Genomic DNA, 21,390 nt, shown 5'->3' with positions numbered 1-21,390 from the left:
TCTAAGCAAATGGGGACGGGGAGGGACGGGGACAAATTGGGGGATGGGTACGGAGAGATTGGACCCTCCCTCCCTCCCCATTGCCATCCCTACCTTCACTCTCTCACTCGAGACACTCACTGACGCGCAAGCAATGGCCCACGCTGCCATCTCCCGCCATCTTCCGCCGGTCACTGCCGGCCGTCGCTGCTCTCCACCGCTCTCTCCTGGCGGCCGTCCCTGCACTTTCGGCATCCACTCCTCTGGTAAACCCTTCCATTTCATCGGCGTCGTCATCGCTAATCTCCTCCTCCTCCTCCATCATCATCCATTCTCGGCCGTTCAGATCGTCCCCGACGATCTCCCTCTCGTCTGCGCCGTCGGGTAACAAGACTTACCACTTGTGTAAGGACGGCGACGAGATCACACCCGACACGATTCTGTTGGAGGGTTGCGATTACAATCACTGGCTTATGACGATGGAGTTTCCTAAAGACCCGAAACCCACGCCCGAAGAAATGGTTCGGACCTATGAAGAGAACCAAAGGACTCAACATTAGGTCTTTCTCTATTTTCTCTTTCTCTGTAATCTCTATTTATATTTTTAATTAAATTAATTATTGTTATCTGAATTTATTTTTTTATATATTTTAAATTTTAAACCCCTTTGTGGTTGAAGGTACATTTTTTTAAGCTTAATTAGAAAATTGAAGGAAATGAAAAGAGAATTTATATGGAGATGTAATTTTAACTTTTGTTAAAAGATAAAATTGTTTTTTCATGAGCTTCCAATTTTACTGTTAATGATTCGAAATCAGTATTTCAGTCCCACACAGAAGGTAAGCAAGCTTAGAAACACGATAGCTTATCCCCCCCCCCCCCCACAAAAAAAAACCCCAATTGAAGATGGAAGTATTAGGTTCAGAAGTATAGAGAATGTTTGTCTGATGTGGGGATGGTACATGGTTAATGTTAGTTCATTTATGAGGTGTGATTAATAGTTGAGGTTCTCTAATTATCCCTAAGTAGATTTTATCGGACTTTCCCAAATACAAAACAGATTGTTAAATAATGGTTTGCCTTCCTTCTTTATTAATTTGGTTCCTGGATTATGTTTCATGGCATCCTGTGCTCAGTGTAGCCTTATCTGTTTCAATCTTTTCTGTATTGTTTTTTCCTTTTTTTTTGTTGGGGGGGGGGGGGGGGGGGGGGGGGGGGGGATCAATTGTTAGTGTCATGTTTTGCCTTTGATGGTATAAGAATATTTGCCTATAATGTAAATTATGCACAATAGGAACATGTCTATTTATGATGTTTTGGACACTTTCTCATTCTCGATAGCTATCCTCAATTTGAAACTGGTGGTTTGCCATTGTGTTGTTGGAGCAATGTAATGGATGCAGCTGTCACTGATAAGTTCGATGGTTACTGCACATGTGTAATTTGTCTTTCATGTTTTTTCACTTTTTTCCCCCAAGGTTTAAGCCTTTTTTCTCTATCTTTAATTGTTTATTCATATGTATTCTGGTGTTGGCTTCCAATGTTTTGCTCATATGCATTGTGTTTGACAGTAACAAAATATGATTATTGGTTCTTGTTTGAGATTATTTATTTTTGCCATAGAATTGAGGTATTATTTCAGAACTTTTGAGATGCCCTATCAGTACAGCAGCTATATATATATCTATATCTATATATATATATATATATATATATATATATCTTAATCATGATTACATTTTAACTAATCTAAAACTAATCATTATTAAACTAACTAATCTTCAGCACAATGCACAGGGGGCTTGTAACAAAATTTAACTGATTTTGCTGAGCTGTCAGTTGAGCTGGCACAGCTAATACTCTTGCCCTGTATTTTCTTCAGCTTAGCTTTCTCCTTCTTTCGTTCAGCATAGTGAGCTACTTTAACAGGCAGACTACCTCATTTTCAAACTCTTAGTATCTGGAGGTTTGAGTTATTATCGTTCTGGGGTTTCCAAAAGCCTATGCGAACTACACAAACTTGAATGCTTGAAGCTGGTGAACGAAACCAAGAGGTGGTAGCTCTCTCGGATGGCCCTGTCTAAATACCAGCTTCTCCAAGTCTGATCCAACTAAGCTTATCAAATACTGAGTTATTGGCGGATACCATGCTAACACTAGACAAGCTTCCACACCTTCAAGTGCTGAAATTGAAGCAGAACTCATATTCAGGAAGAAAACTGGCTTGTGTTTGCTCTTGTGGTTTCCCGGAGCTCAAAGTATTGCACCTGAAATCAATTTGTTGGCTAGAGGAGTGGACGATAGGGGCTGGAGCAATGCCAAAACTTGGGAGCATAATTGTCAACCCTTGTGCTTACTTGAGAAAGCTTCCTGAAGAGCTATGGTGCATAAAGAGCTTTTGCAAATTGGACTTACATTGGCCTCAGCCAGAGTTGAGGCAAAATCTACGGGCTCTTGAGGATATGGAGCAGCAGTATGACATCCAGTTGTATCCTTATGGAATTTGATGGATTGAATTGGATGAGTTTTATTCTTCTATGATAACTCAATCTTCATTTAACTTGCCTAATTTGGTATTCACTTTTTCCATTTCCTCAGTGGATTTATATCTGCAGTAATACCTTAAAGGATTCTTGCAAATGCTGGTCTAATTGTTCTTGTTTCTAATAGCCATGGACATTGCTGCAGAGAAACAAAGAAACCTCTGTATTTTAATAAGTAAGAACAGTGTAATAGCAGATTTTCATTTGTGATTCTTATTTTTTTGTATTTGTTTAGGTAAAATCAGAGAGGGAAACATCACCTACCAGACCTTCAATTTCAACTGTGATCCAGCATTCATCCATTCTTTCTTTGTTTCAGCTGTCAGTAGATTTCGACGACGGCATGGCTACAGTATTGTCCACAAACTTGAATAATATTTTTTTTTTAATTTAGTGGGTATGTATATTGTACTATTTATTTGTTGTTGTGTGCTCAGAAGTACTGCAATTGCATATTGTTCTTTGCTTGAAAATGTATATTGTATTATTTAAGCCCTGGAAAATGTGAGAAGAAAAAGAAATTAAACAAGATTACACGACATTAGCACATTGTTCTTTGCTTGAACTAAGTTTTTCTTTTCTTTAGCTTTTGTTAAGATGCTGTCTTAACCTTCCTCCTTTTTCCTATTGCTAGTTTGATATCTCTTATCTTTTCTTGAACCAAGAAATTTGCCTTTACTTACTAGTAAAGTTCAAATGCTCTTTCTCTTTTCTCTTAACTTCGGTTTACTTATGCCATCATTTTCAATTCTTCCAAAACCATCCATTTATCAATACCCAATATAACAATAGCAGGTACTTCAATTATTATTCACAAGTTATATTTCTTTTTTCATTTTCATGTGTCAAAATCATCACTGCGCATGTAATTTATTTTGTAAAAGTCATCACTCACATACTCGTTTCTAAATTACTTTTTTTAAAAGACCAAAGTAGAATTATGTCATTATAAACTCTTGAACAGAACAATCATCATCCTTCATATTAATGTTGTTTGTCAGATAGAACTAACAATCCTTTATCATTTCTTGATGGTGATTTTCTGCATTGATCAACTTAATAGTTATGAAAACCATCCCCTAACCCCAAAGCAACAAAAGAATCTACAACCAATCAGAGGTAAAGATCGGGGTTTACATAAAATGGAAAGAAAATAGATAATAAATACCAAAGTTATCTACTGGACCGAGAGTGCCTTGAAATATTTTCTGCTTAATAGAATAGTAGGGCTATAGACAGCATCAAAAGTAAAAACACAGGAAAGTAATAAAATGGGACGTCAAAAGTTTATATTGGTCTGTTGAGTTGTGTCCTCAAAAATTAGTCATTTAGACTCATAAGTGGGATTGGTCCTTCCATCCAATAGGCAAGGTTTTTATGTTGATTCTTAGAAATCTTAGCCCTAGCTCCCCCAAGTTGTATTAGAAGCAAACCCTTAAAATATGGTGGCGGAACAACTCATTTATGTTGAACGAAAATAGCCCTCCGACGGTGGTTTTTTCTGAAGAAGATTATTGTTGTGTCTTGTATGAGTTGGTAAAGGGAAGCCACTTGTATTTACAGGTAGAATTGGTCCTTCCATCTAATAAGTTAATTTTTAGAATTAAATACCTAAAAATGTAAGCATAGCCACTCTACAGAGACGTCATAGGAAAATCAATGTGAGGCGATCAAAATCATGATAAGCCAACAAAATTACAATTTTCTAAGACTGATGTGTAGTTTCAGTGTCCAACAATGGTCCAAACTTGTCCGCCTCAATAATTTTTCAATCAAATTCAAGGAGCAATAAAACCTAGCATAGCCATCTGCCAGTAACACGTGAGACATATTCAATAACAAAATTGGATATCAAGCCCATTTTTTTTAATGCTACAACTTCTAATAAATGATTTTAGCTCTTAAAATAGTTAGATATCGAGCCAGTTTGCTCTGCATCTATTAAAGCATTCAAAATGTATTTCTAATCTCAAAAGACGTCGAGGCCTAACTTTATTCTTTCCTTCACTTCTAAATTAACTGGCCAAAGGAACTTTGGCTTTCAACAGAGTACTTAAAAAAAAAGAAAAAAAAGAGAGGGTATAAAATCGTTCACAAGTTAATTGATATCAGTATTAGGTGATAAAAGCTCAAGCTTTTTAACTAAGGAAAGCTCAAAAGAATTTCATAAGAAATCACATACCAATGAAAATCAATGCAGGAAAACAATTGAGCTATTTTCCTAGAGGGTATAGCGCTGATGACAATCAGGAGAATCACTTAATTAACGTATTGAAATAGCAACGTCGTTTAGATCTACAATGCCACTTGCCATATGAAAATGTATATAATCATAATTAATTAGCGAAAAGGACGTTGTAATTAATTAGCGAAAAGGACGTTGTAATGATCTGAATTACTTTAAACAAAAAATAAGCCAAATCTATGAATATAATTTTCCTTTCTTTATACATATTCTATTATAACAAACGATTATTAAATTACTCCTAATGAAAGGATTAAACAAGATTCTCATTTTCTCTCACCGCGTGCATTGCAAATTGCAACAATCGAAAACTCTTGCCGATGCTATTAGTATAATTGACACCGGTGTAATTGTAAACTAAAGTTTTATTATTAAGTAAAACAAACACATGTTAACAAAAAGAACAATAGTTCATCAATTTGGACATTGACAACTAAATAATTATAATTTTTTTTAATTAAAATTTCTATTTATAAAAACTCTACAAACAATAGTTCTCCTTAAATAAGTTCTAATTAAAAAGTTATACCAAACGGACGCATAATATAATTACAAATTTCCTAACTAAGCTACATTATTATGCAAAGTAGCGATTAAAAACAAATACTATTGGCTTGAGAATGCACTTTTTGTGTTTCTTTATTAGTGCGTGCATGTACCACATGCATTGCAAATTGCAACAATCGAAAACTCTTGCCGATGCTCTGCTGATTTGACACCGGTGTAATTGTAAACTAAACTTGGCTAAAGCTACAATGCCGGGCATTGAGGCCCGGCATTGTGCCGGCTTGTAAACGCAGCCGTTGGATTCAAGTAAAATGAATCCAACGGCTGAGATTGAAAAGAAATAAAAAAGAGGAAAAAATTGTTAACTTATTAAACCGGTTCCCAAAGCTTGCAAAACAAAATTTTGCTTTTTGAGGGTTTCACCCAGGCCATTCCCAATCTCTCACATCTCACTTTGAAATCACAAATTTCTCTCAAATTTCTCTCTTCTATTTGTTTAGTAATCATAGAAGATCAAAGGCACCATCTCGTTCAAAGCAAATAAGAAGTGGAATCCATGAAGCGGTCGCTGTCATCCTGAGGTGTTGAAGATGAACACAAGTTCCTCTCTTTCCTTTTCATTTTGTGAGTTAACGAGAAGGTGATGAGGTAATTTTGACCTTTGTGGTTTTTGTGATGTACTATAAATTTTGTGTGAAATAATTAGAGATTTGAAACAATTAGAAGTTTGGTAATTTAGAGTGAAAAAAGATATTTAGATGATGAAAAATTGATGTTGAAGAGATGATTAATGGCTTGGAAGCATGAAATTGGCAAGAAAATCCTCAATCCTGATATGATTGATGTACTGTAATTCAAGCATTAAATTGAAGAAAGATATTTAGAAGGGGATGCAATGTTCCCATGGTTTTGCGTGGTTTCAATGGCATTAGTTGGTAAAAATTCAATGGCATTTTTTAATTTATTTCTATTTTGTGGTTGATTTTTTGAGATTTGGTTTTTAAGTGTTATTTTTCTATGGGAACCCTAAATTTTTCTTGTTTGGTTTTAGGTGTTGTTTGCTTGTTTTGAGCTCTACAGTCTTTGGTAGGAATACTAAAGATGAGCGCTCAATAATTTGCCAAGAACTTAGCCATTGTTATGGGTCCGGCCTTGATACTACATTTATGTGTGGTCTATTTCAGGATTTAAAATATAGCATACAGTTATAAAATGGAGTCCACATAAGGCAGAAGGGGAGGACCTGGTCAGAGAGCGTGGATACACTTTTTGTAAGTATAAAATTATTGCTTTGAATAAGGTTCTTATTATAACAATTTTGTTGACGTAATTAGTTGAACTAAAATGTTGTGTACAGTAAGCATGAAGCAGAAAAGGTCAGGCAAGAAGGGATCAAAAAAGTTTGTAGGGCGACAATTGTTGAAAAATGGAAGAAATTAACGAATGAGGAGAAGTGCCGATTTGGTACGATGCATGAGGACCCAAGTTCAAATGTTGGTGAAAGGAGTATTGAAAAACAAGATGAAGAACAAAAAATTGGGGATAAGCATAGCCAATGTAATTTATCTCGTTGTCGTGTCAGTGCACTCACTAAGGTCATTTCCACACTATCGGCCGACCAACAAGCTGCAATTAGAGAAATTAGCTTCGGAAGCATGCTAGAATTACGATGTGGTCGCCTGAGACAAGACTTCTGTGAAACACTTGTCCAACAATGTGATACAAAGAGGCACTGTATAGTTTTGCACGAGAGAGAGTTTTGTTTAAACCCTACAACCTTCAGCATCGTAATGGGGATCAAAGATGGAGGGGAACCAGTATACATCCGAGAAGAAGCGGGTGATATAATTGAACTGCGTGCCAAGTATAGAACAAGTGGAAGAGGAATTGAAATAGCCGCAGTTAGTGAAAGAATAATAGCTAGTGAGAGTAGTGATGATGACTTTAAGATCATGTTTTGTTTGTTTCTTCTAGGAACTGTATTGTGTCCCACAAGTGCCAGCTACATCAATCCGATGTATCTGCATTCCCTAAAAGATGTGCAATTAATTAGGAAAAAGAATTGGGCTACATGGTGTTTCAACTTTCTGTGGGAGGGCATAGCGAAGTATAAAGATAATCAAGTGAAGTCAGTTAGTGGTTGTGTTGTGTTTTTAGAGGTATATTTAAGAAATCTTAGATGCCATAATTAATTTTCCAAATACGAAAAATAAAATGACGTAGTAATTGTTTTTTGAATGTACAGTTGTTCTACTTTAGTGCTGTTTTATATGATCGGTGTTCCATGGACAGAACAGTTTGCCCTGTTAGTGTATGGACCAAGGAAGAGATTCGGCGCTTATTGAATTGGCGGAAAAAGTTTGGGGACATGACCAGTACTGAGGTTTGTTTTATTTTTTGTCTTGTTCACACATGTATTTAATTTTGTTTACGGTTAATTGAATATATTTTGATTGTCATTATGTATGATTGTTGTGCATATTTATTTTAGGTTCCAATGCGTGAATCAAATTTTCTGCAGCTCGAAAGAAATTTCGCTCATTTTGAACAAACCGAAGATGTTGGGCCGAGCACTGTTAATATGGAGGAAGCTTTTAGGGTACTAACACAGTGTGTCCACAGAATTGAACACAAAATGGATTCATTCAATGTGAGAATGGAAATGGTTGAGAAGTCTTTGGAGGAATTGAGATCCAAGTCTCCGGTTGGTGCACTATCAAAACAACCATCTGATCCATGCCCGCAATCTCCGAGCTTGAAAATAGTAGAACCAACATGTCCAGTCAGAAAAACCGAGCCAACTACTGATGGAAAAAAACAAAATGGTAATGGATAGCGACGAGGACTCTGTGGATCGCAGATTGAACCTGAGCCTCGATAAATTAATGGGCTGGATGGGGACAAGAGAAGGAATCGGTGAATTTCGCAAAGATCCTACCCACTTTGTCCCTATTCCACCACCTAATCTCCGAGATGAGGTACAGTTTTATAACGTCGTTTTCTTAAAATGATTTCAATGATAACTCACTTATGAAGTAACTTACATATAAATTTATTTTTTATAAAGGATATAGATGAACCAGTTCAACTTAAGCAAGAACCTCAAACATCTACTAGTCTCAGTGTCCTGCCAACGCGACCAAGTAGGAATCGTAGGCCAGGCCGATATCAACTTTCACCGTACGATCAAGTGTCCAGGGGAGCAAATCCCAAGTATAAAGCTGGTCCGTTTCAAGTCAATGATCCAGTTACGCTGGAAGAATTGAAGCTTATTCAATATGCTTTTAACAAGGACGCAGAGGGAAGGTTAAATTCAGAAGACTGAAATTAGTTTTCTGTATATAGTTGTTATGCTATACGACTAAAAAATTACCGTGTTTTATCTTTAGTGAAATCATTGTTTCTAGTTGCGGCGAAATTCTTAATCGGCATTCTTTATTGACTCTTTTGCCGGGGGCTTATCTATGTGGCGAGGTATTAGGTTTCAACATTTGGTGATGTCACAATATATGTTTATCGTTTATTACATGTTATTATATATCTCAATAAATATGATCACTTTTAGGTGATTTCTATGAAAGCGCATCACCTCACCCTCATTCAGTAGGTGGTGGAGAAAGATGTGCCAATGAACTGGTATTTACCAACAAGATATTCTGTGAGTCTCGCCGGTACTTGTTGCATTGTGCTTTGGTTTCTTTATTGACAACTTCCTTATTCAACGTTGTCTTTATTATGTGTAGCAAGCAGTTTTAATGGTCGGAGATGAGGTGGATTGTTTTGCAAGGGCAGCTAGATGTGGAAAGAATTTTATGCAACAGGTGCATAAGTGTCAAAAGGTTAGTTTGTTAACCTTTAACTTATTTCAGTTTCTACTAGTGTGCTTGGTGTATGACATTGACAATTGAAATGTTAGATTTATGTGCCAATAAATGATGAATCATCTCATTGGTACCTACTGATCGTGAATGTCAGAAATACAAGTGCAGAAATATGGGATCCTCTTCCAGATCCCCGCAGTAATAGAAGACGGCACGATCAAGCCATGCGCATTGTATCTTAATCATGTTCTTTATTTTTGTTATCTATTTAACATTATCAGTTATGTATATTGTGTTATATTCATATCTATAATATTGTCTGGTTTTCAACATTGCCGACAGCTACATTCCTTGGATTGGATTATGCAGCCCCAATTGCCAAGCAATATGCAACACATGAAGTTTCAAGACTTTCCAATCAACCGGGGCATTGGAGTTCCAAAGCAAAGGAATGGATATGACTGTGGGGTTTATGTGATAAACTATATGGACAGCCCAGAATTTATTCCGAAGAAATCGTCCACTTTGGTACGACTATGCCAAACTTGTTTAATTGTTGAACTCAGAATTTTGTTAACTTCATAATTATATAAAAGCTACTTATTATATGAAAGTAATATTGGTTTCCTTTCAAATTGACTAGTTCACATCTGAGGATACACGAGGTAGGCTAGCCATTCAACTAATTAATTCTGCATTGAATCAAAATCGAGATAAATTGCTGGAACTAAGCAATGCACAGTTTGCGATTCATGCTGTAATGGTGAACCCTGTATCCTCTCAAGTGCAAAAGTCATTTCACCAACAAAGCGGCAACATTCGTAAGAAGAAGAAAGTTAACACGAGAACACGCGCTTAGATATCGAACTATAGTAGGGAATGATTATGCAAGTGATTGCATACTATTTTTTGTTGTAAGATGTTTGAAACATGTTGGGAGGTAATACCGTGAATTTTTTTGTCTTCTTGCTTACGATGGTTGTAAAATCAATTGTAATGGAGAATTATCTTTAAATTTATGACATGGTTATGTATTCTTGGCCGAGACATAATTTAACTATAATGAACATATGCATGTTAACAGTGTTCACATCTCATCATTTGATATTAAACTGGTTGTCATGTTAGTACATGATAGTGGAATTCAAATGGTAATACATATTGAGTCATTTTAATGGCATTGTTTAATGAGGCCACCAATAAAAAACATTTGAAAATTGGTTGCTTGCATGACCTAACAATGTTGGATTGACACCAGTAGAGGCTCCAAGATTCTGGGTGCTTGATGAATCGAATGCGGCAAAACAGTTTCCATCGACACTAAATCAATACCATGAAAGTTATTTGCAATGAAATATCCAACAATGCAATAATTAAACACATGATAAAGAACTTGGGACATACCTTAGCTGGGTGCTATCATTCCCTTGAATAGAACAAGTTCGTGTTGTATGCCCAACCTGACGACATTTTCCACACTTTCTAGAGCTTTCTGCTACACATTTTGTTTTAGACATAGCGCCCTTGGTTTTTACAACTGCAGGATTACGAAGTTTTGTTCCCATCCGCAATTTTTTATTTGGGAGACCGTCTCGTTCAGATTGTTGTTCATAAGTTAATGTTAGCCGATTGATTTCTACCAATGCATTTTCATAGGCTTCAACGTTTTTTGCTGCATTGTAGCACATTTTATTGCAGGCTGCAGACAATGCACTAAATCTAGCCATCTCTGAAACATCAGTGTCAACTTCTGGTTTTGTGGTCCTGCAAGTATTGTGCTCCTTGGCTTTTTTTGTCCATCTACGAAAAACCATATTGTCATGAATCTTTTCAATTTGTTCCACTTTCAAGACATGAAACATATGCCTACAAGGAAGCCCAACAAACTCCATCATTTGACACGAACACTGTATGTGGTTTTCTTGTAGATTGTGGATGACATTCCAACATGTTGTAGGTGTCCTAAATTCAGTCACTGTGTACAATGCAACATCGACAGCTTTGACAGTTTTTACTTCGATGACCGCTCTTTCTCGCAGCATCTCATCTCTAACCTTCGAAAAAACTCTTAACGGGAACAATTGTGCAGCATGTTTCTCGAGGCTCTGTAAGTGAGTTCTTAAGACAGGAGTACTGTATTTGGTTTTGAACTCATCGGATGTTTCTGTGGTACGAATATTGCGGAGAGCACGATCGATTTGTCGCACAAACTCATACAATTTTAGTTTATGTTGGACAAATCGGCTAAGATATGCATTCATACTTTCACATCGTTGAGTGCTTCGCATACCAGCAAAGAATGTTCCTCTAAGATAAGCTTCCGCCCACTTGCACCGCTTTGAATACATTTTCTGTACCCATGCATGATGTTCAAGTGCGAATTCAGCCACTACAGCTGACCATTGGGTTTCAAATTCAGTTACCGTCATAGGTGTCAACATCAAATCACGAAATTTTCTCGTAAAGTCTTCGTTCTTCAAATTAGCCTGCGCATTGCGCTCAAGATGCCAACAACAAAGACGATGGATGCACCCGGTAAACACTGTCTTTATTGCCTTCGACATTGCCTTGTCACCATCAGTAATTACAGACACGGGCATTCGGTTGCCCATAGTGGATAGAAAAGTTTGTAGCAGCCACGTGTATGAGTCAATTGTCTCATCTGCGAGCAAAGCAAAACCGAAGACCGTTGTTCTGAAGTGATGGTTTGTTCCGACAAGTGTAACGAGGGGTTTATGATATACATTAGTCTTATACGTTGCATCGAATGCCAACACATCACCAAAACACTGATAGTCATAACGAGCTACACAATCAGCCCAAAACAAATTTCGTAGTCTATTTTCATCATCTAGTGTGTACTCAAAGCAAAGCCCAGGGTCATGTTCAGATTTTGCCGCAAAGTATGCTATAGTTGTGTCTGAGTCAGAATCTCCAACCTCGGCACGAGTGGAAGCATCTAGCGTGTTTTGCATGTCTTTGCGTGTGAACCTTAGGTTTTGAGGCCCCTCTACCTGATCAGCCATGTAATCCATGAATTGGCAAGTCTTCACACCAACATGCCTTAATGCCTTTGCTTGCGCAAGTTCTGCATCAGTAACCTTTCGATGTGAACGAATGAGATGAACTCCATTAGTAGAAGCCAAATGATGGTTGTGCTCAGGCCTGAATTCTTTGGCGATGTATTTACCAACTGAATCATCGTAATTCACTCGAAATGATGCCCGACACTCGGTTCGTGTTATAGGTCGTGGTTCTGCACCCTACTGCAGTTTTGAGATTGTCTTTCATCTCTTACCCCTTCGAAATGACAAACCCAACGTCGAATTGTGATTCGTCTAGACTTTTTTCCGCGCCGCATATCATCTTTCCTAACACCAAAACCAAGCATTCGGGCATAATTGTTATACCACAGTTCTGCATCTTCTACTGAGTCGAAATGACTGCCAAGTACGTCCGATACCTGTAAACCAACATTTGGAGCAATGGATATTCCTAGGTTGCTGGAACTATGTGGGCTACTCATATTTAACCCCTGTTCAACCAAAACTTTGTTAATAACATAATTCACACCCTTTATCTTAATAATTTAATATAATAATATTTCTGAAACCATCTATGGGAGCACAAATCAACTACTTAAATTACAACACATACCTTTGTTGGAGAGAAACTTAACTTTTGAAAAGTTGAAAACTAGGCACCATAGATGTTGAACGAGACCGCAGTAATAGTATTTGGGACTATGTTTTGGAGTGACTGTGTTTTTTGTGAAGAAGTCTTGGACATGAGCCTTAGGATAATCCCTCATTAATGGAGGGAAGGTGAGTTTTTTTTTCATCATATTTATTGCAAACCTAACCAACCAAACGTGGTAATTTTACCTTTATTTTTTTTAAACTTTATACAGGACATGCAATAACCGGAAAACCGGTTAGGAAATCCGGTTATCCGGTTTCGATTGACATGCTTGCTGTCAACATCCGGATAACCGGTTGTTGACTTCCGGTCATCCGGATTCGCGTGACAGCAAGCATGTTGCTTGCAGTCAACATCCGGATAACCGGTTGTTAAATCCAGTTATCCGGATTCGAGGGACATGATTACTGTGACGTATTAACAATGCCATTAAAGTATTAACTTTTCTTTATCTTTCTTTTTTTTGTTTGGACTGTGATTGGTCTCATTTTTTAGAGGGATTACATTATAATAATATACGCGCATACAAATACCTAAATGTAAATGACACATGCATGTAGAAAAGAGAGCGAGAGCGAGCCAATGTATATGAATTGTATGAAGAGGAGGTTAAATCCAATTGTTTAATTTTAATAATAATATACACTCATATGATTGTCTTTGTGCTTTTAGCACAATATATAATTCATAAAATTTAAATCCAGTTATTTCTTAGAGTTCTAGAAATATTACTAAATAAATATTGAATATTGCTATTAGGAAGACAAAAGATTAAGCCCATTTAATTTTATCAGTCTTGTGCGTAGAAACAAAAAATACAAAAAAAAAGTGTCTGACTAACGAGTGAATAGATAAATAATGCACCAAAACCAAACAAGAAGAAGTTACCAAGCAAACTGACAAGAACCAAGTTGGTGGATGAAGAGCATTTCAATAAAAAATATCAGCCACAAGATAGTGTTGACAAGACTAAAATGGTTTCACGTAGCCAAGCAATAATATCAGCCACAAGATGAACTCTAAATACTAGAAGATTAAAGTAATAATATTAGCTCTTTGTAAGTTCCAACTTTCATTTTGTTTAATAATATATATCTATTTTTATTTTTAGCTTTTCTTAAAGTGGTGTCGTTAATCTATTTTTACATGGGAATGTGGAATACTACTTTGATTTTTCAATTCATTCATATTTTTGTTTTAAGATTTTTTTAATATTAGATATTACATTAAAGAATAAAAAATGGACTTTCAAATGGATCCATTCAACAAATTCCATACACACTGCTACTGCAATTGCTTTGCTTTAACTCTTTCTGAATGTGAAAACATAAAAGTTCTTCTAAAAAAATCTTAATGCAAATTTGGCAAATAAGAAAAGAGAAATTATTATAGCTAGATTCTGAGTAATGTCCAAATATCATGGAATTTTTTGTGATAGTCAAATCAACCAAAATGGAGTAAAACAATTGGCTTATTCTTGTTATGATGCACCAAAACAGCATGGTGGTTGGGATGAACTCGAGAGTCTGCATGAAAGAAGATGTTCCCGATAACTGAATGCACATGACTGAATTAATATCCCCAATAATCATTCCGGATTTCATCATCAAACTTCTTTCCTTAGCTCTGGATGCTTCTCAAAGTATTCATCAGCAGTCATTGTGCTGGTCTTTCTTTGTTAATTTAGTAAGCAACAATATCAGAATTAAACAATGGGAAGACACAAGAAGCGACACAAGTAATTTTATCTCACTTTCATTTCTTGAACTTAGCAATCTCTTTTTCTAATCTTTCAGACTTCTTAAGACAAACTATGATAATTTTGACACTGCAACTGGCACACAAAACTTGGTACGCACATGGCAAGAAATCAAGTGAAACTTCATCTTTCAAACAAATTATGCATTCCCTATCACAGTTGGTTTTTTTTTATCTCAGCCGAGTGAGGCAGTTTGCTGTTTTTTCTTGGAGACGAAACCGGATAGCCGGTTATTCAAACCGGAAATCTGAATTCGCGTGGGTAGGTCACTGCCTACAATGGGTTAGCCGGTTAATAATTTCCGGATAGCCGGATTCGCGAGTATATAAACTGTTCATCTCCTCCTTTATCTTTCGGTAAACCGGTTAGCTATCTCTCTCTAAAACCGAATATTCCTCTCTCGTTTTCTCTCCAAAATCCATCATTTTCACAGGTTTTTTATGCAAATGGATCCATGAAACTTGTTTCCCATCCGTTCTTGTATCCAAAATCATCCTTCAAACCTTTTTTGAACCTCAAAATCAATAGATCCGAAATCAATTCTATGGTTTAAGCCGAAACTTCTCTCTCTAGATTTCCCCCTCTGAAGCCGTTTTTGATCGAAATTGCTTCTCAAAATCTCTTTCCATCCTTATTATCTCCCTTCTCATTGATTTATTTCACTTCAAATCAAAAAAATTCACCATGTCAAGCTCACGGCCGATTCGAAGAAAAGGCAAAGAACCGGTTCAACATACCAACCGGTCACGACAAGCAGGGGGCACATCCAATAAATCCAACTTTGAGGCCAGACACTTTCAGAACCACAAACATCTAGCCAAACGATTTCACCAACAGTTCATGACTCGTGAGGTACTCCAAACCTTTTTTGTTTTACCGGATTGGTTGAATAATCTTAGTATTAGTAATAGAACTTTATTGCAATTGTTGGAAGATGTTGGTTGGCTTAATTCAATTGTTTTTGAGGAAAATGTATATCCCGACTTGGTGAAAGTGTTTTACTCGAATATGGATTGTTCCGCGGAGAAAGAGAATCGAGTAATCACCACAGTTGAAGGAGTTTCGATTGAGTTTGATGATTCGGAGTTGAACTCTATTCTAGGAACTTCCGATGATGGCCTAGAAATTTTTTCACCTAGGAAACCTCCTGATATTGATGATTATGTTCATATTGATGCTGTTAAGAATATATGTCGTCGTATTGATCTTTCGGATGATGATTGTACTATCCATTTTCGCACCCAATGTCTTTGTCTTCAAACTCGGATATTACTTCGTTTTATTCAGAGTATTGTGCTTCATAGATCAGGCCATTTGGATGAGGTTTCTCATATGGATGTTGCCTTGATTGATTGTATTCTTAGACATCGTCCAGTCGACTTAGGATACACCATTGTCCGAAACATGCTTAGTATACCTAAGTTGATTACTCGTTCCCTTCTGAATGGTCATTTCATCACCCGAATCCTCAAATACTTTAGCGTCACTATCCAAGAACCATCATGTAGGCCGTCTAAGAGCATTGGGGATGAGGCTGTTAGTTCTTTAGGTTTTGAGTGTCGTAATGGCACTTGGGTAAAAGTCACTGATAAAAAGTTCACCTTTCTTGCTCCAAGTGATGATCGACCACTTAATGCTGTGGTTCCAGCCCATCAGCTACCTGTTTTTGCACTTTCATTTCGGGGTCAGCGTAGACGTCGAGCTCCTTCAGTATCTCCCTCGGCTCCTACAGCCTCTGCACCTTCTTTACCACATCCCGAGCATCCTACTTTTGAAGAAGTTACTCTTCAGCAGCTTATGGATGAGGTGAGGACACTCTCTGTGTGGCAGACTGAGTTTCACCACCAGCAGCAGCAGTTTATTCATGGACAGCGCCTCCTCTTTGAGCACTTCGGCATTCCATATCCGTATCCACCTCCATCACCACCATCCTCACCACCTTAGTAGTCTCTTATGCTTGTATTTGGACACACCTACATTTCATTATGATTTTGGATTATGTATTTGTTTTGAATGACATGGATTTGTTTTGATTGTTTGATATTTCATGGATAATATGTTATTTCCGTATGCTTTGGATAATTTTGGACTAATGTGTTGTATTGAGATTTCGATAACAAACCACATGTGTTGATTAAATAAAGATTTATGTATTGTGCTTTAACAATAAGAATATGTCTTTATGGAGTTAAGTTGTTTTTCATAATCTTTGATTTTAATAAATTATTGTTTTAAATTTCGGATTTGGACCTATTTCAAAATATTTAAATGTTTTGGGTCATTCTATAATTTCTTATATTTTGGATCATATCTTAATTTCAGAAAGTTTTGAGTTTAATAAAGTAATAATTAGAAATTCTAAAATTGGACCAATTTGAAAATTTTTATAACGTTTTGGATCATAACATAGTTTCATACAGTTTTGAGGTTAAACTGTATTTTTAAAACAAAATTCATTTAACACTTCACGTAGAATATACAACTTATCACGTAAAGTTCGCAACTTCGACGTCAAACATGAAATCGGGACGTCGGACATGCAATAACTAACGTTAAACATACAACCTGCAACGCTTTACGCGAAATATAAAACTCATGACGTAAAGTTCGCAATTTCGACGTCAAACATGAAACAGACGAGAATATTCTGAAATATTCTTAATTTTGGCTTTATTCAAAACATGCAACATCTTACGTTAAACATGCAATCGGGACGTCGGACATGCAACAACGAACGTTAAACATGCAACCTACAACACTACATGTGAAATATGCAACTTATCACGTAAAGTTTGCAACTTCAACGTCAAATATGAAACGGACGAGAATATTCGAGAATATTCTTTATTTTGGCTTTATTCAAGACATGCATCAGCTTACGTCAAACATTCAACCGTGATGTCCGACATGCAACGACGGACGTTAAACATGAAACTTACAAAACTTCACGCGAAATATGCAACTTACCACGTAAAGTTCGCAACTTCGACGTCAAACATGAAACGGACGAGAATATTCGAGAATATTCTTTATTTTGGCTTTATTCAAGACATGCATCAGCTTACGTCAAACATGCAACCGTGACGTCCGACATGCAACGACGGATGTTAAACATGAAACTTGCAATACTTCACGCGAAATATGCAACTTACCACGTAAAGTTCGCAACTTCAACGTCAAACATGAAACGGACGAGAATATTCCGGAATATTCTTTATTTTGGCTTTATTCAAAACATGCAACATCGTACGTCAAACATGAAATCCAACCGTAAAAAATGCAACAACTGACGTTAAATATGAAACTTGCAATACTTCACGCGAAATATGCAACTTACCACGTAAAGTTCGCAGCTTCAACGTCAATATTCGAGAATATTCTTTATTTTGGCTTTATTCAAAACATGCAACATCGTACATCAAACATGAAATCCAACCGTAAAAAATGCAACAACTGACGTTAAATATGAAACTTGCAAAACTTCACGCGAAATATGCAACTTACCACGTAAAGTTCGCAACTTCGACGTCAAACATGAAACGGACGAGAATATTCTGGAATATTCTTTATTTTGGTTTTATCCAAAACATGCAACTTCATATGTCAAACATGAAATCGGGACGTCGGACATGCAAGAACTGACATTAAATATGAAACTTGCAAAACTTCACGCGAAATATGCAACTTACCACGTAAAGTTCGCAACTTCGACGTCAAACATGAAACAGACGAGAATATTCGAGAATATTTTTTATTTTGGCTTTATTCAAGACATGCATCAGCTTACGTCAAACATGCAACCGTGACGTCCGACATGCAACGACCGACGTTAAACATGAAACTTGCAAAACTTCACGCGAAATATGCAACTTACCACGTAAAGTTCGCAACTTCAACGTCAAACATGAAACAGACGAGAATATTCGAGAATATTCTTTATTTTGGCTTTATTCAAGACATGCATCAGCTTACGTCAAACATGCAACCGTGACGTTCGACATGCAACAACTGACGTTAAATATGAAACTTGCAATACTTCACGCGAAATATGCAACTTACCACGTAAAGTTCTCAACTTCAACGTCAAACATGAAACGGACGAGAATATTCCGGAATATTCTTTATTTTGGCTTTATTCAAAACATGCAACATCGTACGTCAAACATGAAATCCAACCGTAAAAAATGCAACAACTGATGTTAAATATGAAACTCGCAATACTTCACGCGAAATATGCAACTTACCACGTAAAGTTCGCAACTTTGACGTCAAACATGAAACAGACGAGAATATTCCAGAATATTCTTTATTTTGGTTTTATCCAAAACATGCAACTTCTTATGTCAAACATGAAATCGGGACGTCGGACATGCAATAACTAACGTTAAAACTGAAATACAATTTTTTTCATTTTCAATTTCTTTATTTTTTGCCATTTTATTTAATTATATCATATTGTACTATAGGGTTTGTATTATATAATTTAATTTCTTTATCTTTTGCTATTAATTATATTATAAAAATTATTTTTGACATTTTATTTAATTTTTTTCATTTTTATATTCTATTTTTAATATATATTTTTTAAAAAATATGGTGCAACCGGTTTGTTAACCGGCTGCACCAAGTCTTTGGCTGCCAAATGGCAGCCAAAGACAGCCGGGCTCTCTTTTTTAGAGCCCGGCATGGTGCCGGGAACAATGCCAACGGCATTGTAGCCAAACCCACTAAACTTTTATTTGTAGCCAAACCCACTAAAGTTTTATTATTAAGTAAAACAAACAGATGTTAACAAAAGAACAAAAGTTCATCAATTTGGATATTATAATCAAATAATTAAAATTTTTTTTGTGAAATCTCTATTAACAATACTTCTCCTAACAAAATCTCTACTTAAATAAATTCTACTTGAAAAGTTGTACTAAAAGAGTCATATTATAATTACAAATTTCCTTACTAAGCTATATTATTATGAACCGTAGCCATTAAAGCAAATACCATTGACTTGAGGAAGCACTTTTTGTGTTTCTTTATAAGTGTAAACATGTACCAAACAAACTCTTCATAAAACCAAAAAAGTCTCTCTTTAAATTAATAAATATCATTTAGAAATAAATTAATAAATTATCAATTCAATAATAAATAAATAACTTATCTAAAATAATATTTTTTTAGTCCTAATAATATTATTTTACAGATATTCTTCTACATTTACTGTGCAATAATTAAAATATTTTATTTTTTAAAAATATAGTTACAATCTAGATACATATACATTGTTAATACAACTTTGAAATATATCAAGACTAGTTTGAAAATCTACTTCTACTAATAATAATATTAAGGAGAAATTAGTTGTCACGTGGCTGATGTGGAGTCCTGTTCATCAGGGTAGTTGTTGTTATAGTCAAAATAAATATTTAGTCTTTTTTTACTTGTAGAAGTGGTCCACTAAGTCAGCACTTGTTGCTATCATTTAGCTATGTCTTTGTTATTTTCTGTTAAAGTCTTTGTATAAATTCATAGTCCAAAGATGAATAAAAGCAGTAGATTAATCTTCTTCAAAGTTCATTTAGTATTGGAGGTCTTGGTCTTCATCAAAATAGATCAAGTTCAGTTGTTCATTCTTTATTTAGTTGACTACTACAATAGAGAAACAAAAGAAAACAATCCTGAAAGGGCTTGATTTCTTATACAGACCAATTACAAGGTTGGTTACATTGGCAAGTAACAAAATAGTATCAGAGCAAGGCATGCAGGAATCACAATTGAAAAGCTTAGAAACCGAAGTAAGCTCCCTTGCAGCTTAATTTGTATTCAAATTCAAATCTTGAACAATGGTCATGAACGAAAGAATATCATGAAATGTGATAATCCAAATGAAGGTGCAAATGGATATTGGTATCACGGGCTATGCTTCGGCTATTTACACATTTAAACAATAATCATCACTATTTTCTACCACTATATCTTCCGAAACTAATTTTTGCCAAAAGTCACCATATTTGTGCATTAAATCTATTTTAAAAATAGAATTAATCACCATCAATTTTGTCACGGTAATATTCTTTCTAAAAGGCATGACTTTTCTCTAAAAGTTAATCATGTTTTTTTTAGAAAAGTGAGTAATAATAATTTCGTCATGAGTTTAGATAACGCTATATGATCAATTGAATAAAAAAAATATTTTATTGTTAAATGACTTCTTAAATAATTATATATTGAAAATATTTATTACATTATAACTTAACTTATTATGAGATTTATCTTACTTATATAATAGATTGTAGAATGATTAGTGTTTCCAATTTATGATTCTTTATAATAATTATTATGTAATTTATCATTATTGTTAACATTATGCATGAGTTTATTTATGGAGTTGACGGATCACTCCTCATTTCCAATATTTTGCAGATAGATTTTAGAGATGAGTTTTTTTAGTTTAGACAAGAAGATTTGTTTGTTGAAAACTTGGGTATTTTCTTTGATGAATAAATTATTTCTACTTCGATTGTTGTTTACAACTGAATTTGTTTTGGACGAAAATCAGAGGGGGAAACATTGTAACTGCTGCCAAGCTTTCCTATTGAAATGTAATTCAGCATTGACCCAATCAATAGTCAATATTATTCATTTCAGCTGTCTTTTGGGGACAACTTGAATAAGATCTTTCTTTTAAGTCTTTGTTCAGATTTGCTGGCTTTTGTAGCTTCAATTACTGTTGTGATTAGAACGACGGTTTAATTTTTGTTCATGCATGTATGGTTTGTCTGAATTTAGAGTACATATAGACAAAATTTGCCTAACTCTAGTTGTGCACCAATGTGATTGTGA

General features: G+C 35.6%; 1 protein-coding gene and 1 long non-coding RNA gene across 2 annotated transcripts; one reads left to right on the top strand and one right to left on the bottom strand.

The window, feature by feature from the left end:
• On the top strand, nt 1–3,056 carry LOC18040909. Its single transcript, XR_002905683.1, has 3 exons — nt 1–539; nt 1,862–2,552; nt 2,758–3,056. It is a non-coding gene; the product is annotated as an uncharacterized LOC18040909 (long non-coding RNA).
• A 7,223-nt stretch (nt 3,057–10,279) lies between these two features.
• On the bottom strand, nt 10,280–12,621 carry LOC112097832 (protein FAR1-RELATED SEQUENCE 5-like). Its single transcript, XM_024183418.1, has 3 exons — nt 12,412–12,621; nt 10,500–12,358; nt 10,280–10,415 (listed from the first exon to the last, which is right to left on the bottom strand). The coding sequence occupies exons 1-3, from the start codon at nt 12,619–12,621 to the stop codon at nt 10,280–10,282; spliced, it is 2,205 nt and encodes a 734-aa protein (XP_024039186.1).
• Nucleotides 12,622–21,390: the final 8,769 nt, after the last annotated feature.

The sequence above is a fragment of the Citrus clementina genome, unplaced genomic scaffold (genome assembly GCF_000493195.1).
Source record: "Citrus clementina cultivar Clemenules unplaced genomic scaffold, Citrus_clementina_v1.0 scaffold_5, whole genome shotgun sequence".
Taxonomy (NCBI): domain Eukaryota; kingdom Viridiplantae; phylum Streptophyta; class Magnoliopsida; order Sapindales; family Rutaceae; genus Citrus; species Citrus x clementina.
Note: the sequence above shows the minus strand (reverse complement) of the source record. Positions and strands in the feature narration are given on the sequence as shown.